The sequence below is a fragment of the Drosophila grimshawi genome, unplaced genomic scaffold, assembly GCF_018153295.1.
Source record: "Drosophila grimshawi isolate 15287-2541.00 unplaced genomic scaffold, ASM1815329v1 contig_311, whole genome shotgun sequence".
NCBI lineage: Eukaryota > Metazoa > Arthropoda > Insecta > Diptera > Drosophilidae > Drosophila > Drosophila grimshawi.
The window spans coordinates 9122881-9141549 of NW_025063098.1; the positions used below are offsets into that span (position 1 = coordinate 9122881).

The following is an 18669-nucleotide window of genomic DNA, read 5'->3' on the forward strand; positions in this document are numbered from 1 at the left end:
ATCTATGCACTACCAAAATGCAGCGCCCCAAAGAAAGCCAGAGTGTGTGAGAGGAAAAGAGCAAACTGGCGAGGTGGAAGCTCGCACCTGTTTGCATTCTACTGTTTGTCTATGAGTATGAGTATGCGTGTCTATACGCGTGTATGTGTTTGTGTGTGTGTGTGTGTGTATATGCTCAAGTGCGCATAAGACGCGCCGCAGCAGAACTGAGCAGCATTTTTATTTATTTTCTGCGGCGTAGTTTTGCCTTTTTTATTTGTGTTTGTTTATTTTTATTTATTTCTTCTGTATTTTTCTACGTTTTTTTTTTGCCTATTTTTGTTCTGTTTGCTACCAAATATGTATTTCTCAAATTCCAAGTCGAGGACTAGGACAACGAGCACGACTGCAACTGCAACGAGGTGGGCGTGGCAGGGCTGGCAAGATAAGGTGGCAGTGCCTCGTTTGTAACTCTGAGACTGCGAGTTTGTTTGGCAAAAGCGCCTATTTAACACTTAAGATATCGTATTTCTTATATATACACACACATACACACATATATATGCACACACGTGCACACGCATGCACGCACACACATAGCGTATGCATGCCACAAAGGTGCTTTAGGTGGCAGGGCTAGAGTTTTGGCGCTGGTTCTTGTTCTGGCTGTGGCTATGGCGCTGACTAAAGATAAATATGCATGCGGTTGGTTTTATAAGGCATGGCAAAGGTGCATTACGTATACGTATTGCATATACGTCAGCCATTTCAACAGACGCGCCTCCTTTCCGCCGCCTTTCGCACATTTGCATGCAATAAAGATGGCGGGCGATAACTAGGTTGCCTGCTATTGTTTGCCTTTTCCCATACATATATAAGCATATACATATATATCTATATATATATATGTGTGTGTGCGTGTGAAACTTACCGCCCAAAAAGCAGCTAGCTGCCAGACAACCAGTTTACCAGACAGCCAGGCACTAAAATAAAAGGCAATGTACGCCAAGTGGCGTCACCTGCCGCCGCCTGCTGCCATCTATTATGCAGATGTACAGCAGGTTCATGAATATATGCCAGCGTTTTGTCTACGCTTGTCTGTGCATGTGTGTGAGTGTTTGTATATGTGCGAAAAAATAGGAATAAAACATTGAGCAAAGTCGGACTGACAAAACGCCATATGTTTGAGCACGATAAGCGAAGGTGAGCCATAATTTTGTTTTCTTTTTTTTTCTTTTGCATAACCCATGCAATTCAAAACTCAAAACTATAATTTTAAATTAGCTGTACATACACATAGCGACATCCAGCGGCAATGTGGCGGCGTCAAAGCCCATGCCAATCCCGGCCAGATCCAAAGCAAATAAAGCACTGAGTAAATCAAAAATGCGCAATAAAATTGTGCAATATAACATGCGCCAAAGGTGAACAACGATGGTGGCCACTGGTTGGCTATGTGAGTGGTTGGTGCAAAGCTCATCTAAGAAACGATAATGATTGCAATTCATTTTGATGACCTAACTAAGCGGTTGGACATTACGATTTTGAAGTGCAATTCGGCACGCATCAATGAAGACCATCAGGGGTATATGCATTTAAGTGAACAGGCAGGTTGTAATCGCCTCATGTGTAGGGCATATCACATATTGAGTTGGTTGACAACTCAAGGAATAATATATATGTATAGTATATTTAGAGAGGCTGACCTGATTTTTCAACCTGGGCATGCAACTCAGAGATAACTAGTTTTCACACTTTACTTCACTGTACTCCATTTTCAATAAACAATAGTGGTGCAGCCTTGGTAAATATAACATATCCAACTGAGTGCAGGTGACTGCAGCAGCTGTCGTTGCCAATCAGCTTTCATTGAAGCGGAGCGGTGGCGGAGTGGTTGGGATGGTGTTAGACGGTGTGTCCAGTTGCTTGGCTCCCGCTGTTCAGCTGAACCGTTTCTTTGCTTAGTTGGCCAGTGATTTTCCAATAAAGTGAAATTGGATTTGATGATGCCAGGATACGTTTTTTTCTAACCGATGTTTTTTTTATTTTTATTTTCTACTTTCTATTTTTTTCTTCGCTTCCTGTGTCGTTTATAGAAAATTGAATAAAAGTGCTGGTGGCATAGCGACAAACTGTTCGATGAATGAGAGCGTGATTGTATAACGTCGTCAACTATCTAGATGCTAACTGCACACCAAACGTGTGGAGAGCATGGCTCCGAAGAGGAAGTGATTAGTGCTCGGGGACTGGCCGGTTGTTTAGTCTCAGTCTCAGTCTCAATCTCGCTGTATAACAAAAGCAAACACACAGCACACACAACACACACAACACACACAACACACACAGCACACACAGCGTACACAGCGTACACAAAGTCAATTTGTAACTTAACCCGGTTAGGAGCATGCTTTGCTCTTATTGTACTTACCTTTATGCAACACACGACATTTATTTTTATTAACAATTTGTAATAAATTTCACATAAAAAGAAATAAGAAAAAAAGGAATTGATAAATTGTATACCAGCATGCAGCATACGACCAAGATAAAGGAGGGTGACGAGCGGGTAAGATAATGTGGCATATTGTCTTATCATTAAACGTGGTCAACTAATAAATATTTCCCCTTTCCACACCGTCACTATTCAGGAAGAGATGGAGCTGAATCAAATCTGGCGCGCCTGTCGTAAAATTCAAGGCGCCATTTTCCGTTATAACTTTGACATCTGTGCCGATTTAAGGATACATGATCCCGAATGCAGTGGCTACGTATCGGGTAAGCCAAGGCTCTTGTACAAATTTCAATACAATCGCTGGACATTTATGTCTATTTTATGACCCTGCCAGAGCCAATATTCACATCAGTGTTGGGCAAATATCGCAAGGTGGTCGGCCTCTCCGAGTTCGAGCTGAGGGATGTAACCGATTATTTTCAGATCCGAGATGGACGCGTCGCCTATCGGCAATTCTGCAAGGTGGTCTGTAATGAGAGTGAGTTGATATTGAATTGCTAACGACTTACAGCTGCATATGATGGGATATTCCATAGATTTGCACAAGAGCGCCAATAAGGAGCTAGCCAGCGGACTGGAGTGGAATGACCCTTGGCACTTGAATGTGATACCACAGCCGGAAGAGCGGCGGAAGCTGTGTTTGATATTATTCAAAATAGCAAAGGAGACTCACTTGCCACTGATGCCATACTTTCAGGATTATGAATTGGTCAGTTGACACTCGAACACAACTTCTTGACATTTGTCATGCAGTTGATACTCGTACACAACTCCTTGACTTGACATTTGTCATGCAAAATTGTTTAGTTTGCCTTATATACACGCAGCAAAAAAAAATCGACCTGAATTTTAGAAATTCGCATGCATTTTACCATGGTTAAATCACCTCATTATTCACTGATTTTTATACAATTTTTTCTCATTTTCCATCAATTCGAACGCTCGAAAAGTCGCTTTGGAGTTGCGTGACTTCCCAATCAGATACGTGGCTTCGAAAGTAGAGAGCAGCTGAACTCTAAGATAGAAGTACAAAGAACAGATTTCATAACTCTGGATTACAGAATGGATTTTTCATCTTTTTAAAAATATTTTCTTTTATTAAGAAATAGAAAAGAAGTCATTCTAAAGTTAACAACTTGTTCTCGTATATCTAGAGACTATAACTAAAAACAAGAACATTTTTCTAGTTTTCAAGGCGATGATCTAAAACTAGTTGCGATATTTTTTTCCGAGTGTAGCTCACGTAGTATATGGCACACGTACACTGACGCTTCGAAAACTTCGAAGGAGAGCTTCAACGTGCAAGCAGAGAACACATTCGATTTCAGACAAACGTGCACAACATTCACGTGCATAGAAATGAGTTTTGGCCTGCATTGCCAATCTGCGCATATACGAGTATATTGTACACATCCTGCCCATTTTAACATACTGTCTCGTATAATTTATTATTATTCAATTGATGTACAGATAGCGCAAAACGTAGGCGTTGTGACCGTCTCACATTTCTCACGCGTGCTCCACTTTATGAAGATACCACTATCGGAAAGTGATTTTCTGCTATTGCTCAAGCGGTACATGAAGGATGGCTATTTGGTCAATTATGTGGCCTTTCTCAAGCATATCGAGAACATCATTGACTATTTGCGGCAACACACTCTGCTTGATAACTCGGGAGTAAGCAACACTGTTTGTTATTATCATTTGAATAGTTTATATCTACGTATCTATCTTCCGTAGGATCTTATACCAAACTTTCCTGGACGTCTGGTGGATCTGGAGCTTTCTCAATTACCGCCGATGGATGGCTGTCAAGTCGTGCAGCCCATTTTTCCAGATGCCTGCAACCATCCGAAAAAGGATCGCGGCGAATGTGATATTGTGTTCTGCATACAAAGCTATATACATAAGAATCGGATACGCACCTGTGAGTTCCTCGAGAAGTTTGATACGCTGCAGGTGGGCAGCATAACGAAGAATCAGTTGGAGCGCGGTCTGTCCAACATGGGCGTGGGCAAATACTTATCGCAAAGGGAATTGGATTTGTTGGCGGCACGCTATATGGATCCCCTCGACACTAATCGCATACGTTGGCGCAATTTTGTGGATGAAATCGATACGGGTATAAGGCTAAATTCAATTTCTATACCCTGAATCCATTCAAAATGGGTAAAAGGGTATAATGGTTTTGTGCAAAAGCATGTACAAGGCAGAAGGAAGCATCTTCAACCCCATAAAGTATATATATGCTTGATAAAAACGAATCGACATGACCTCGTCCGTCTGTCCGTCCGAATAAACACGAGGATCTCAAAAACTATAAGAGCTTAAGACTTGAAAGCCTTCCACTTGATTCATAATACACATTCATCATATTATTGATCAAGTACACAGATTTCATCAAGCTCGGATAAGAACCATTCAATAGCATATATTAAACAGCTGAGTTCAGGGTATCTCATAGTCGAGCTCATTCGACTACAGTATTTTTATTTGTTAATTTTCAACTTCTCAAAAATGCATCCAATGTATATAGTATTTACCATCAAAAACCTGGAGAAAATGCCACAGTGTGTGGTTGAGTCACCGCTGTCTCATATCAAGGAGCTACCCCGACCGGGTACCCTGGACTGGCAGGCAGCGCCAATGGATATACGAGATCTGTGTGAGGAAGCCATGTCCAAAATAAGACTACGTATACGCAATCGTCGCCTTTACCTGCATCCATTCTTCCGCAACTATGACAAGTGAGTAAAGTCTAACTGAGCAGGATTTTGGTTTCTCTTACTGATTCTACTCCCAATCAGACTGTTTAGCGGCCATGTGAACTGTCACCAGGCCAATCAAATCTTCCGCATCAATGGCATACTGCTCTCGAATCCTGAGCTCGATGCTGTCCTGCATCGTTATGGCAATGAGCTGGGCTTCTATTATACCAAATTTTTGGATGATGTCGATCCGGCAGAGTATGCCATGCCCAGCATGGTGACCAAACAGCAGTTACAAGAATGTCCACCATTCCCACGCGACAAAGTGGAGAAGGAGCAGGACAACGAGGAGGTCATTGCCCGCATCCTGGCCAGTGCAAAGAGACAGGCAATCACCAAGGGTATTTCGGTCATTGATTTTCTATCTGACTACGATCGCCATCGTGAGGGTCAAATACTGGAGAGCGACTTCAAACGTGCCCTGGACAATGCCATGGTCATACTCACTGATGAGGATGCCACCGTTTTATGCAATGTGTAAGATTGGCTTGTTGTGAATCGAGTTTAATCAATTAATATCTTGTCAATTAGATTCCGTTCGCCAAACCGCTCTGCCTGCGTTCGGTATCGTGACTTTTGCAAAGCGCTGGACGAGATCTTTATGCAGGTCGATACGAATATGGGTGATAATATTGTGACAGCTGTGCCGCTGTTGCATTTGCCGAATCTGGACTGTGTCGATTGTTTTCTGAACTTTGATGAGCGCACACTTTGCTCAAATGCTCTGATGAAACTCGCCCGCCGCCCGGATGAGATCTCCAACTTGAGGGAGGTATTCAAGGACTTTGACCGACAGCTGTGCGGCTCGGTGACCCAGAACCAATTCCTCCGGGCCATCACCTTACGTGAAATGCACAATATGATGAGCAGTCGCGAGCTGGAAGCCGTTGTCAAATGCTTTGGCGTTAAGCGTGGTCTCTGTCTGGAGGTTAACTATCGCGAATTCCTCAAAATACTGGATGTGCTCTTCGCCACTGGTCAGGTGAAACGTAACTATTAAGTGTCAATATGATAGAAAAACTACTAAATTGTCTGTGCGTGTGAAACTTACTTTTGGGCATCCCATTTCCCCATTTCGAAATAATAATTCGGAAATTAATATACATGTCTTTTTGTTTTTAATTGAATCGTTTTGCCTGGATTTGTGTGTTTCATTTAAACGAAATAAACATTTTATTTTGTCAATTAAAGAATGTCGTTTTATACATCTATTATTAAGTTTGAAAATAAACATATGCTTTTGTTCGATTTATAACTTGAGGCTTACGGCTGACTGAGCTGCTTTCGAGCAGCGAATGTAAAAATAATTGAAGTAGAATGGAAATAGAAAATTCTACCGTTATATCGTTCTGCTCCTCCACATCTAAAGGAACGCCCTCCCACCGAGAAGAGCGATACCCCTCTACTACTACTGCCTTCAGTTGTGTGTGTGTGTGTGTGTGCGAGTGTGTGTCACTCTTCTGTCTTGTTTCTGTAGTTCGGACGTTTTCAGCATAACAATTTTTCTCAATGCATTCTCTTTTTTTTGTTCATTTAAATAGCTATAGTTATTTGTATATAGTTTTTATGTATGTAATTTTTTTTTTTATATATATATATGCCTATTTATTTTTAACAAATATCCTTGAAAATAGTCTTGTTAAAAACTATACATCATGTAGTTCAGTTTGCTTTTGCTTGGATTTTTTCGTTTTTTTATTTTTATTATTATTATTATTATTTTTGTTTAGAGCTTGTTGCAAGTGCCTATGCTTTTTTCTTTATTCTTGTTGTCATATGCTGCATTAGATTTTTATTAAAATATAAAATTCTCTTTTTTTTAATTATATATATATATATATACATATTTATACATATATATATATATATATGTATATATGTGTGTATATAATTGTATATAGACTATTAATGAGCGCAAATACATACACAAAAAACACGTTTACCATTCATATTGGGAAAAATCATTTGTTATTTGTAATTTGGTGGATTTGTTGTTTGTTGTAGTTTCAAGCGGACTTGGACAAGGCGGGGCGGGCACCGCTGTGGTGCGTCCGCTTCAAAGACAACCCGCCCACACCGCAGCAGCGCCAGCTGCCTAGCGTTGCTCTACGATAATTATGCAATACATATTACAGTTATTAATTAATTAAATTTAAACAAATACTTAACGACTATTGTATTTTAATATAATGTATTTACTGTTACTATTAAACATTGTTGCCGTTTTTGTGTTTCTGCATTCCGTTTTTTCTATTTGTATGCTTGGTTGTGTGGGTGTTTCTTTGTTTGTTTCTTTCTTTCTTTGTTGTGTGTGTGTGTGTGTGTAGGTGTGGATGTGTGTGAGTGTAAATATATTCCGTTTTGCCAGAACTTTCAAGTTAAACAATTACCTCTGTAATACCATGAGACTACATTAGAAAAAAAAAATATTAGTTTTGCCACACACACACACCCACACACACAGATGAGCACGCAGAGTCTGTTTGTGTGGCATACCTTAATGTGTGTGTGGTGCATTGTGGGTATTCTTGGTGGGCAATGCTGGCTTAACGAGCGTGTGGCTATGAAAAATTAGCCACTTGCTGAAAAAATACATTTCTCCAAGCCTAACTCAGTGTGTGTGGTGTGTGTGTATGTGTGTGTGTAGAGTCTAGTGAAGTGTGTGGTGTGGTGTGGTGTAGTGTTATATATAAATATGTATATAAATTATGCGTTGATTCTTGACCACGTTGTAGTGCCGCTTCTGCTCTTTCTGCTGTTGGAATGGTGCCACACAACAAATGTGTGTAATATGGTTGTTGTTGTTCTTGTTGTCTGCTCCGCTAGACTGCATTATGCCATGAAAATATGAGGTCTGCCCTGCAGTCGCTTTATAGATGCTTCTGTATGTGTATGTGTGTGTTGTGTATATGTTTGTGTGTGTGTGTGTATGTGTTGTTCTGTAGTATGCTGTCAAGTCAAATGGAATACAATGGCGATGAGTCTTGCGAAATACTTGCAACAACAAACACGATGGCCAATCATTAAAATTTCCAAAATTATAGTTATGTATTTGGCAATCGTGTTAGTTGGGCTATAATTTGAAAAAAAGGAAAAAAAATAAAGATAAAAGAAGAAATGACATTCTTACCATAACAAACTAAACTAAATAAAATTCAAATAGTTTGCAGTTATAAGTAGATGTCGGACGACTCCGGAAAACGGGCCGCTTAGTAGGGCTGATGTCGTGGCTGGCGTCCAGTGCCGCGCTGCTTGCCCCCATTAAAACCACCACCGCCGCCGCCACCACCGCCGCCGCCTGTTTTAAGAAGATGAACACGTTAGAGATTAGTCTTTTCAATTACAAATTGAATAACAATGTCAAAGTCATGCACAGCTGCTAGGATATTGTTGTTCTTCCGTACTTTTTTTTTATTTTGTTGGGTTTTTTTTTTTTTGTGTTTTAAGGATGGACTACAACGCCAAACGGTTCAAGCGACTGATGAAAATTTTGACCAAATCTAAGGATAAACAATGTCTAGTAACATAATTTGGGCTCCAAATGGAGAAATGCTCGAAATTAAAGACAAGGAAAGATTAGTTCAAGTTACAAAGAAAACAAATGCTCAGTTAAAAATAGTTACAGAGACTGGAGAGTAATACATAATAAGAGATAGAGTGGATGGGTAAAAGTGGTATTTTGGGCTGATCTTTTTTTTCTTTTTTTTTTTTAATTTTTTATGGCCATGTTTTTTTTATTGTGTATACCTTTGGGACCGCCGCGCGGACCTCCGGCACCGCGCCCGCCACCGCCGCCGCTGCCGTAGCCATTACCGCCAAAGCCACCATCAAAGTCGCCGCCATAACCGTAGTCTTAGTTTTGAGTTTGGATAGTTTTTTTTCGTTTTTTTTTTTTTTATAAAGGGGTTTAAACACAAAAAGTTGTAGTTGTAAGATCATGAGCACAAACAAGACTTAGATTAAGAATTGCGTTTAATAATAATATTTACTAAACTTTCTACTAATGGGTTTTTGCTTGGTTTTGGTCAAAATTTTTGTCAATTTCAGATAGTGAAGTAGGAGTAAAGGGCGGCGGCGACGCCGCGCCGAGGGAGACAATTCAAATGCACACCAGATAGAGAGCTGGAAAAGGAATTCCACTGAAAACACACAAGTTGTATCGGTTTTGTTTTTTTTTTTTCGTTTTTTCTTTTATTTGCTCATTTCTCGATTTGCGGATTTTGATTATAAGATTGATTGGCTGTTATGTGATTGCTACTATATAGATCAATATACAATATGATCTTATTGTATTGTGGTTCGTTCTTGCTGCTTGTTGCTGTTGCTGCTGCTGGTTGTTGCTGTTGGTTGCTGTTGCTGTGTTGTGTTGTTGTAGTTGTCGTTGTTGCTGTTGCCTTTTTCATTACTTTTGCACAGGCATTGCATTACAAAAAATGGTTGTTGAATGGTTGAATGGCTTTTGTTGCGGTTACACAATACAAATTAAAAACACATTTCTGTCTCTCTGTCTTTGTTGTTAATCTTCTAGCTATCTGCATCATCTTCATCATGTTCATCTTCTTCTCACTAATTGAGAAAACAGGCGCAAAGCGGCGCTCACACATACATGCGCGGTTCGTTATTTTAGTTGTTGTTTTTGTTTTGGTTTTTGTTGTTGTTATTATTATTGTTATTGTTGTTGTCATTTCAGATGTTGTTTCTCTTAAATTGCTGCTGTCTCTTGGTATTTGTTTGTTAGTTAGTTGCTGTTCACTTTCGACTTATAAACATGTTTCACAATGTATTGCAATTAATTTCTCATTTGATATCTCATTTTTGACGCACTCTTTATGCATTTTTGTTTTCTTTATTTTCTAATTTTTACCTCATTTTCCACACAACAAATTCAGCATTTCATTATATTGTTTACTTTTCCGAAAATAGATTTCATTTCTTTTTCATCTTATTGGCCAAAAAAAAAAAAAAAAACTCAATAAATCTGCTGCTCTTGTGTGTGTGTTTTTGAATGTCTCACCTCAGCAAAAAGTAATCAAATTTTTCATGAATTTTCTTTTTTCATTGTTCTTTGTAGTTTTTTTTTTTCAAATGGGATAGGGGATTTCGGGGTTTTTTGGGGGAAGTACGTGTTGGACTTGTCGCAAAATTTTAGTATTTTAAAAAACGTCTTGCGAAAAACAAAAACAAATGCAAATTGTCAGCAAATTTGACTTTATACGAGTTAATATTGGTATTATTTATAATTTACTCTTGTGTTGTTTGTATTTTGTTGTTAAAAACAAGAAAACTGTTTAGATCTTAAAAAAATTTGCTGCAGAAAACTTTTATCCAAGTTTTTACTTTTTAAAATTACTTTAAGTGTAAATATATATATATATATATATATTTATATTTTTTTTAGATTTTTCAATTCATTTGACTAAAAACAGATATTAATTACGCTAAATTACTTGTAATATATATAACCTTTAAGTTTAATTAAAAAAAGGGAGTAATAAAGAAAATAAAACGTTACATTTTAAGAGAAATGAAATAATTGTTGTAGTTTTTTTTACTGTGTAGTCGTTGGTACTTGGTTGCAAACAGGGTGTTCGTATCTGTGATCGGTGTGTCGCTGTGTGGATGGGAATTCCGGTTGCACAGACAATACGACACCAGACAGACGCCGCCGTTAGCCGGCGCGGCAAGACAACCAACCGTTACGAAAACTTTTATGATCAAGACAAATTGCGCGATCGTTTTGGATATTTGCTTGGGTGGTTGGTTGGTAGTAGAGTAGTAGTAGTAGTAGTCGTTTTGAATTTTACTCTCATTTTGAAAAAGATTTCTTTTTTTTCTTTCTTGTTTTTGTCGTTTTTTGTGAGGCGAAACATCGGAAAATTCGGCATTACAATAGATATATATCCATAATAAATGTAATTATTTAACACGTATGCTCAAAAATCATAATAAAAAGTAACAATATTTAGTTAATAAAATAGTATACATATTTTCAACTGTGAAACGGTTAACTGGCTATTGTGTCTAATGGGGACCATAACATTGGCCACTTGGATGTTAACTTGCCAAGGCTTAAATAATTAACCCATTTACACTCGCAGGTGTTAACATAGCACGCACTCTGTTATAGCTCCCATTGACATGATTTCTGTTGTTTGTTGTTGTGGTTGATGGGTTAGTTTGTTGTTTATAAAATTTGATAAATTATAAAGAAAATTATGAATATATTGTAGTTATAGTTTTAATATAAAGGGGCACAAAATATTGCTATAAAATATACAAAACGTATTTTTGTTTTTTTTTTTCATAAAAGAATTATTTGCACAGTTAAACATCGTTGGCGTTATGAATCATTGTGTGGTGTAAAATATATAGCATAAATATAAAATTTGTAATATGTATAAATGTTGTATAATTACTAATATATATTTTTTTGCAATTTTAAATTTTGTTATTTTATTTTTTATTTTTTTTTTGTTTGTTTGTATATAGACAACTAGCTAAAAACATTGAGAAACATGCAAATTTTAAAATAATTTACTCAAGTTTATGCATATGTTTTTTTTAGATTTTTTGTTTTTTTTTTTTGTTTTTTTGTTGATGTTTTTAAATATATGTATAAATATGTTTTTATATGTATACATTGATTGATTGTGATACGTCAAAAGTTGATGGTTCGTATTGACAGATTTCAAAAGTTTTGATAGAGCTGAATTCTACATACAAAAAATTTAACATAAAAGTTAAATGTAACTATTTATGTAATATGTATTATAAATGTGGGTATGCTTGTGAAAAGCAAAAAATATATGCGTGTATTTGTGTGAGTACTTAATACTTTAAAAAAAATATGAACAATAAGAAAAATTATTATTTATATAAATGTATATTCATTAAAATTACTAAAATTGACGAAGTGTGTTTTTACTTTTTGTTTTGTTTGGTTTTGTTTAGTTGTTCTACTTGATGTAGTTCTTGTTGTTGTTATCGTTCAGTTTGTATTTCTTGTAGTTGTTTTGTCACTGTTTTTGTTGTTGTTCTCAGTGTTTTTGTCGCTGTCGCTGTTGTTGTTGTTGTTGTTTATCAACGTACGAACGTGCAAATTGCCGCATTGCGCGTTTTATTTCAAATCAAGTTTTAATTTAGTGTTTAAATTGTTGTTTTTTGTTATTTGTTAACATTTTTTCGTCCTTTTTCTCATGTTTCTTTCTCTTGAACTCAATTCTCGTGTTCTCACTGTCAGCAAAATGCATGTATGGTCAAAGAAAGCAAAGCAGAAATGCAAATAAAGCAAATAAAAGAATGTATGGCCGCGCCACATCGAAAGGCCAGAGAAAATTGCAGTATTCAGTTGGATGGGCGGGCGCAAGAGGCGTGTTGGCGGTGGTTGATTGATTTAATCAGTCACGCCCATCTCTCTACGCCCCACTACTGATACGTGAAGATTCGAGCCCGGCCAAAAAAGTTGGTTGTTTCGTTGCTTTTGCGTTGTTGTTTTTGTTTTGGTTTTTGTTGTTATGTTTGTTGTTGTTGTTGTTGTTGTTCTAACAAGGATTTGCCTTAAAATAATACTATCAAAAATAGTACCCATTTGTAAAATATTATTTTATGCATATATATTGCAACATTGCAACATTTGTATACATCTGCTATAAATATATATATAGTGTGTGTATTGACGTGCATACGAAAACATATGCATTGCAAAAACGTTGATATTATCCCGTTGCCGAAATAATAATAATATACATCTAAAAATATATTTATATGCTATATATAGGTATATATATATATATATTTAAATAGAAATTGAATCAAAGCTTTGATTACGCGTTGAATATTTTTTTGTTTTGTTTTGTTTCGCTTATGTTTGTTTGTTGTTGGTTTTTTGTTTGCTTTAGCGTTTTGCTCAACAAAACAAAGGGAAAAACTATTTAAATATAACTATTATAAGGAGATAACGGGGGTGTGGGGGGGGAGGAGAATGCAGGTGGTATGGGTCAACAGGGTTATGTATGTTTTGAATGAGGGGATGTGGGTGGCTAGGTATGTATTGTGTGTGATTCCTATGAATGTGGTGGTGTCAACAGCTTTTGGTTTCGATTTGTTCAAACAATAACAGTTAGTTAGTTAACAATAATAAAAGGCACAAGTTGCAATTATGCAAAAGGCCAAAACGCTGGCGATTCACACAGTTTCACATAATTGGCACATGATCTTGTTTGTGTGAGTTTCTTTTCTTTCTTTTTCTTCCTTGTTTTTGTGTTTGTGTGTGTGTTTGTGTGTATAGTTTAAGGTTCTTTTGATTGTTGTTGTTTGTTGGGGTGTTTTCTTTTTTGTTGCTGTTGTTTTTTCTAATTGTTGCTGCTGCCTTGGCGTTTGAGGTATTTGTCATCTTTGGAAAGTCTGTTGAAAGCGACCTCTGGCGGCCGCACACATTGTTGTTCTTTTTTTTATATAGTTTTTGTTTTTTGTTTTTTGTTTTTTTGTTACATTCCTGTTGGTCTGGTCTGGTATACATATATATAATTTTAGTGTAGCTTATGAACTTGAAAGTTTCGTCTACTCTTTTCGTCTCCGTCTCTGTCTCACACTCTCTCACTCTCGCGCTTTCTCTCTCTCTCGTTTTTTTGCTCCTTAAACAACACAATAATTAATACACACGCTTCGTCAGTTTTATATAATATTTAAATGCTAAAACTCTAGTAAATTTATGGTCGATTTTAAATTTGTTGAAAATGTATGGTTCGTTTTCCTTTTCAAATGAATTCTCAATTTAAAATTACGCTTTAAAATTTTAAAATTATGCATTTTAGATTTTTTTTAAATTAATTGTAAAAATATTGATTTGATTGTTGTATGTTAAATTATGTATAATCAACATATATTTATATATTTAATTGCAATTTTAAAATGATTTTAAAATTTATATGTAAGCATTAAAAATATGTTGGTGTTTTTTTTTTTTAATTAAAAAGTTTTCTTGTTTTTAGCGACGTTGTTTTGTTGTTGTTGATGTTTTTGGGTTTCTAGTTGTTATATAGAAATGCAGCAAAACGTTTTTGTTTTTGTTTTTCTCTCCGTTTTGGATTTTTCTTTTCTTTTGGTTTTTTTTTTTTTTGTATGTATGTCTCTTTTGCTAACGGCAAACAACAATATGTATATTATATGTATGGTAAAGGGAAAAGATATTTCAAAATGTTGTATAATGGCATTTTTGTTTATTGTTGTAGTTCTTGTTGTATGTTTGTTTGTTTTGTTGCCAGTATTTAGCTACATTAGAACTGCTGATAGTTGTTGCTATTGTTCTTGTTTTGATGGTAATTACTTGTCGTTGTGTTATTATAAACTGTTATGAGCATTATTATTATGTTGTTTGTTGTATTTACCATAACCATAGTCATATCCATTATAGTAGCCACCGGCATAGTAATCGGCAAATCCACCGGAACCATAACCGCCATAGCCGCCATAGCCCGAATACGAACCCTGGCCGTCCCATTGATGGGAATAACCTTGAAGCAGAAGAATACCAAAGATTAATAATGTTAATACACTTCCAATTAGGTAACTGTTTAGAGGAATAACTAACCACCACGTCCATATCCGCCTCGTCCACCGCGCATGCCGCCTCGCGCTCCACCTCGCATGCCCATCATTTGATTCTCAGGTTTTGGCGTTGCGCGCTTCACATCAACCTCCTTGCCAGCAATTTTCTGTTTGGGTGTCTTCAACAAATCGGTGACCACCTGTTCCGAGTCGAACGTAATGAAACAGAAGCCCTTGCGATGTGACTTTTGCTTATCGAATGGCATCTCGACCTCAACAATCTGCAATTGGCAAAATTCATAATTCATATTGTTTCTATTCATTTGTGGTTATCAGCGCCGCTTACAGTGCCAAACTGACTGAAGTAGGTTTTGATTTCCTCATCGCTTATCTCTGTGGTCAGGCCGCCCACAAATATCTTGCCATGGCGTGCCTTGGCCTTTTTGGGATCAACCTTCTTGCTGTTGATGATGTGTTCCTCGGCGGCACTCACTTGATCAATTGCCTCTGTGTTAGTGAACACGATGAAGGCAAAGCCACGTGACCTTCCCGTCTGAGGATCTGTTTTTACATTGATGCTCTCGATCTCGCCATATTTTCCAAAATGATCGCGCAGTTCCTCTGCAAAATTATTGTTAATAACAATTAATTCAAGTCATGTAATTAATTTCATGTGAGCATCCACTTACTCTCAGTTGTTTCCCAGCTAAGGCCGCCAACAAACAGTTTTCTGTGAAACGTTACGGAAATGTTGTTGATTAGATTTTTGCAAAATATACATAAATTGGTCAAAAATTAAACTATTAATGCTACAAAGCAAACTCTGGTTTCGTAAAGTTAGAAAAAATGGCACGACAATAACGTTGTGTCTAATATGCGTGTAGAAAATTTTTATATGCACATATATATATATAAATACACATATATATATCTGGTAGGATACTTTTGGTTTTTTTGTTTTCTGCCCACACATTTGGCGCTTACAAAAACGTTACTTTACATTTTGTCTTTTGTTATTGCTGCAAATAGATTTAAGACGGAGCAAGAATAATAAAAAAAAAAAAGATTAGAAAAAAAAAACTCACCAAATTCAAAGTGAATATAGAGCTTATAATTACTGTACTTTAATAATTAATGAACTTTCAATCAAGATTCGAAAACTGCATCGAAAAAACTGAGCGAAAGATACGGCGAGGGAAGAGTCACAAACGAGCGAAAAATACGTATTATATATGTATATATGCAAAGAGTGAATTTTTAATTTTAGTACAAAAAAATCGTTTTTTTTAAATACATTTTAAAAATTTGTTTATTACTAAAAATGAGAAAAATGCAAATATTTTTTAATGCTGCTTTTGGATTTGGTACTTGCTTTATTTGGGCTAAATTTATTTTAAAAAAATTTTTAATTGATATACACTTAAAATATTCTTGGCGTACGTTACTCATAAAGATTGGAAATATCTCTGCGGGGTAATGCAATTTTGGAACAATCTCATCACGGCGGCGGAATTTAGAGTGTGGAAAAGTTAGACGGTACGAAAATGTTGGCATTTTTTGAAACGTTTTTTTAGACTCGTTTTCGGTTGCAATTCATATTTTATTTTTGTGGGGTCGTAATCGTTATCGTTATCATTTATCGTTACGTTACGTTCATCTGTTGCGCTTCTTTAAGTAGGCAAAAACAAACAAAAAATGCGAGTCTCTTTCTCTCTCTGTCTCTCTCTTTCTTTCTCTTTAATTTTTGGTAAACAATAAAATGCTTTATACGTTTTATATATATTTTTTTTTATATAGGATCCAATTGAGAACTCGAGATAATTTGTTGATAATTTTGTGTGTACATAGTTTTTTTGTTTTATTTTGGTTAGATAAATACCATCATCAACATTGCCGGCATCCGTTGCGCACGCTGCATCCTTTGGGTTATATCCTTTGGGCCACGGCTGCTTGAGAATAGCTTAACATGGCTTTTAACTTCTCTCAAGACCTGCCGGAGAGGAACAAGGTTAGTTCGCTCAAACACAACAGGATAAGCTATGAATTGTTTTGGTTTTATTTTTATTTTGTTTATCGTAGAACACCATATGTATCCACCATCTGTTTTGGGCTGCTTCCATTTTGTTAAATGTAATATTTTATATATATATATATATATATATTTTTTTTTTTTAATCGTTTATGTACAACTTTTTGTCTGGACTTAAGATTAACTTAAATAATTAATGACATACATATTAGACTCGCTGCCTAAAGATATTTAATCAAACAAGAGAATGGGGTCAACAACCTGCTATTTTTAACAATAGAACTATTGATTTGTTCAATATTAACTGAAATATAATATTAAAATACAATCGAAAAAATTACGTAGTGCAAAAGCAGTTGTTTTTTTAACGGCTCGACAACACTGCCCGGCATGGCGACGGCCTCAGCAACAGAGCGCGAAGCCGGCAAACAAAACGGAATAAACGTCGAGAAAAAGAATAGAAGAGAAAAAAAAATACTACATACATACGCACGCAGCGAGGCGGCGGCATTGCAAAGCGAGCAGAGCACTGAAACCGCCATTTTGGGTACGAAACTGGAAGAGCACGAAAACGAACGAACAAAAAATATCAACGAATAGCTGCAGAAAATAATGCAAAAAAAATAAATTATACAAATACAAACAAAACCTTTTACAAGTGAAAGGCGGACTGTAGTGGTGGGGCCAACGTGGGGCTTAGAGGAGGGGGAGTAGAGCACACTTTGCGCTTTTTTCTATTTTTTTTTTTGTATACGCGTATATACATACGCACATATTTATGCCTATATACCTAGCTACAAATTTAAGAATGTGTGTGCTGTGAACATAACCTCACAAAATGAGGGAAATGTGCTTGAATTGCTTCTTCAGTTGCGACTGGACAAATATCGTTGTGCTTTTTGTTTCAATTGCAAATGTGGTGAATAATATATTTCTGTAAGAATGGACAGTTAATACAAACACACACACACACAACAATCTGTAGCAGAATAAACGACATGAAAAATACGCATTTTACATTCAGATGATGCATACACATTTAATAACAATATCTGGATAGAGGAGAGGAGGCAAAAGGCGACCAACAAAAATTTTCCAACAGCTTCTATAATTATAATTATGTATGTTTAGTTGTTCGTTCTGCTGTGCGAAGTACAGTCGCACACACAGAGACACGCGCGCAAATATGGAAGAAGGGGTCAGCAGCGTAAGCGGCGCGCTGACTCCCGCCGCAACCGCTGCCGCTACGTCGAACACCATTTTTTTTTTACACTCGACGACGACGTTAGCTTTGTATTTACGTAACAACAAATAGGTGGTAATCAAAAAAAAAACGTTTTAGTTAGGCACATGATGATTTCTAAATAATTTTCAACTGTCTGGCTGTCGATTGAATGGTTATGGTTATGGTTATTTTACTTATAATACCTGTCGTCATCACGCTGGTTACCCGCAACGGCGCCTGCATTTTCAGAGCTGCCATTTGCAGCTGCGCCGGCAGAGGGAGTCGAATCACCGTTTTCAGAGCTCGCCACATCATTGGTGGTGACATCCTTGGTGAAATCTTCACCGTTCATTTCGCTGTCGACTTGCTTGTCTGCCATTATGGTTGGTTGGTGGTGTGTGTATGTGTTTTTCTCTATTGTCAATTACAACTTAATTAAATAGCACTATTTAGCGATTTCAGCAAATCTTTTTGTTAGCACACTCGCCAAAACTCGCGCGTACGCTGACGACCGGAAAATGACAAATCTAGCGACAGCGTGTGTATATGGTAATAGCGTTGCCACTGCGTTCAATATGTTGGCAGTCCGAAATTTTTAATTGTCCTGGCG

General features: G+C 36.7%; 2 protein-coding genes across 3 annotated transcripts; one reads left to right on the forward strand and one right to left on the reverse strand.

The window, feature by feature from the left end:
* The first annotated feature begins 2290 nt into the window (after positions 1 to 2290).
* LOC6563620 lies at positions 2291 to 6365 on the forward strand. Its single transcript, XM_001989889.2, has 9 exons — positions 2291 to 2545; positions 2628 to 2754; positions 2826 to 2969; positions 3028 to 3200; positions 3962 to 4168; positions 4232 to 4613; positions 5028 to 5238; positions 5299 to 5736; positions 5791 to 6365. The coding sequence occupies exons 1-9, from the start codon at positions 2507 to 2509 to the stop codon at positions 6257 to 6259; spliced, it is 2190 nt and encodes a 729-aa protein (XP_001989925.1). The 5' UTR covers positions 2291 to 2506; the 3' UTR covers positions 6260 to 6365.
* A 1040-nt stretch (positions 6366 to 7405) lies between these two features.
* LOC6563619 (RNA-binding protein squid) lies at positions 7406 to 18573 on the reverse strand. Of its 2 annotated transcripts, XM_043215208.1 has the most exons (8): positions 18263 to 18558; positions 15495 to 15535; positions 15152 to 15426; positions 14849 to 15086; positions 14646 to 14771; positions 9007 to 9111; positions 8390 to 8557; positions 8183 to 8208 (listed from the first exon to the last, which is right to left on the reverse strand). In XM_043215208.1, exons 1-7 carry the CDS (start codon positions 18436 to 18438, stop codon positions 8469 to 8471), a joined length of 1050 nt encoding a protein of 349 aa, XP_043071143.1. In that variant the 5' UTR covers positions 18439 to 18558; the 3' UTR covers positions 8183 to 8208; positions 8390 to 8468. The 2 variants fall into 2 exon arrangements, with proteins under 2 accessions (XP_043071142.1, XP_043071143.1); XM_043215207.1 differs by lacking the exon at positions 9007 to 9111 and having other exon boundaries at positions 7406 to 8208; positions 18263 to 18573.
* Positions 18574 to 18669: the final 96 nt, after the last annotated feature.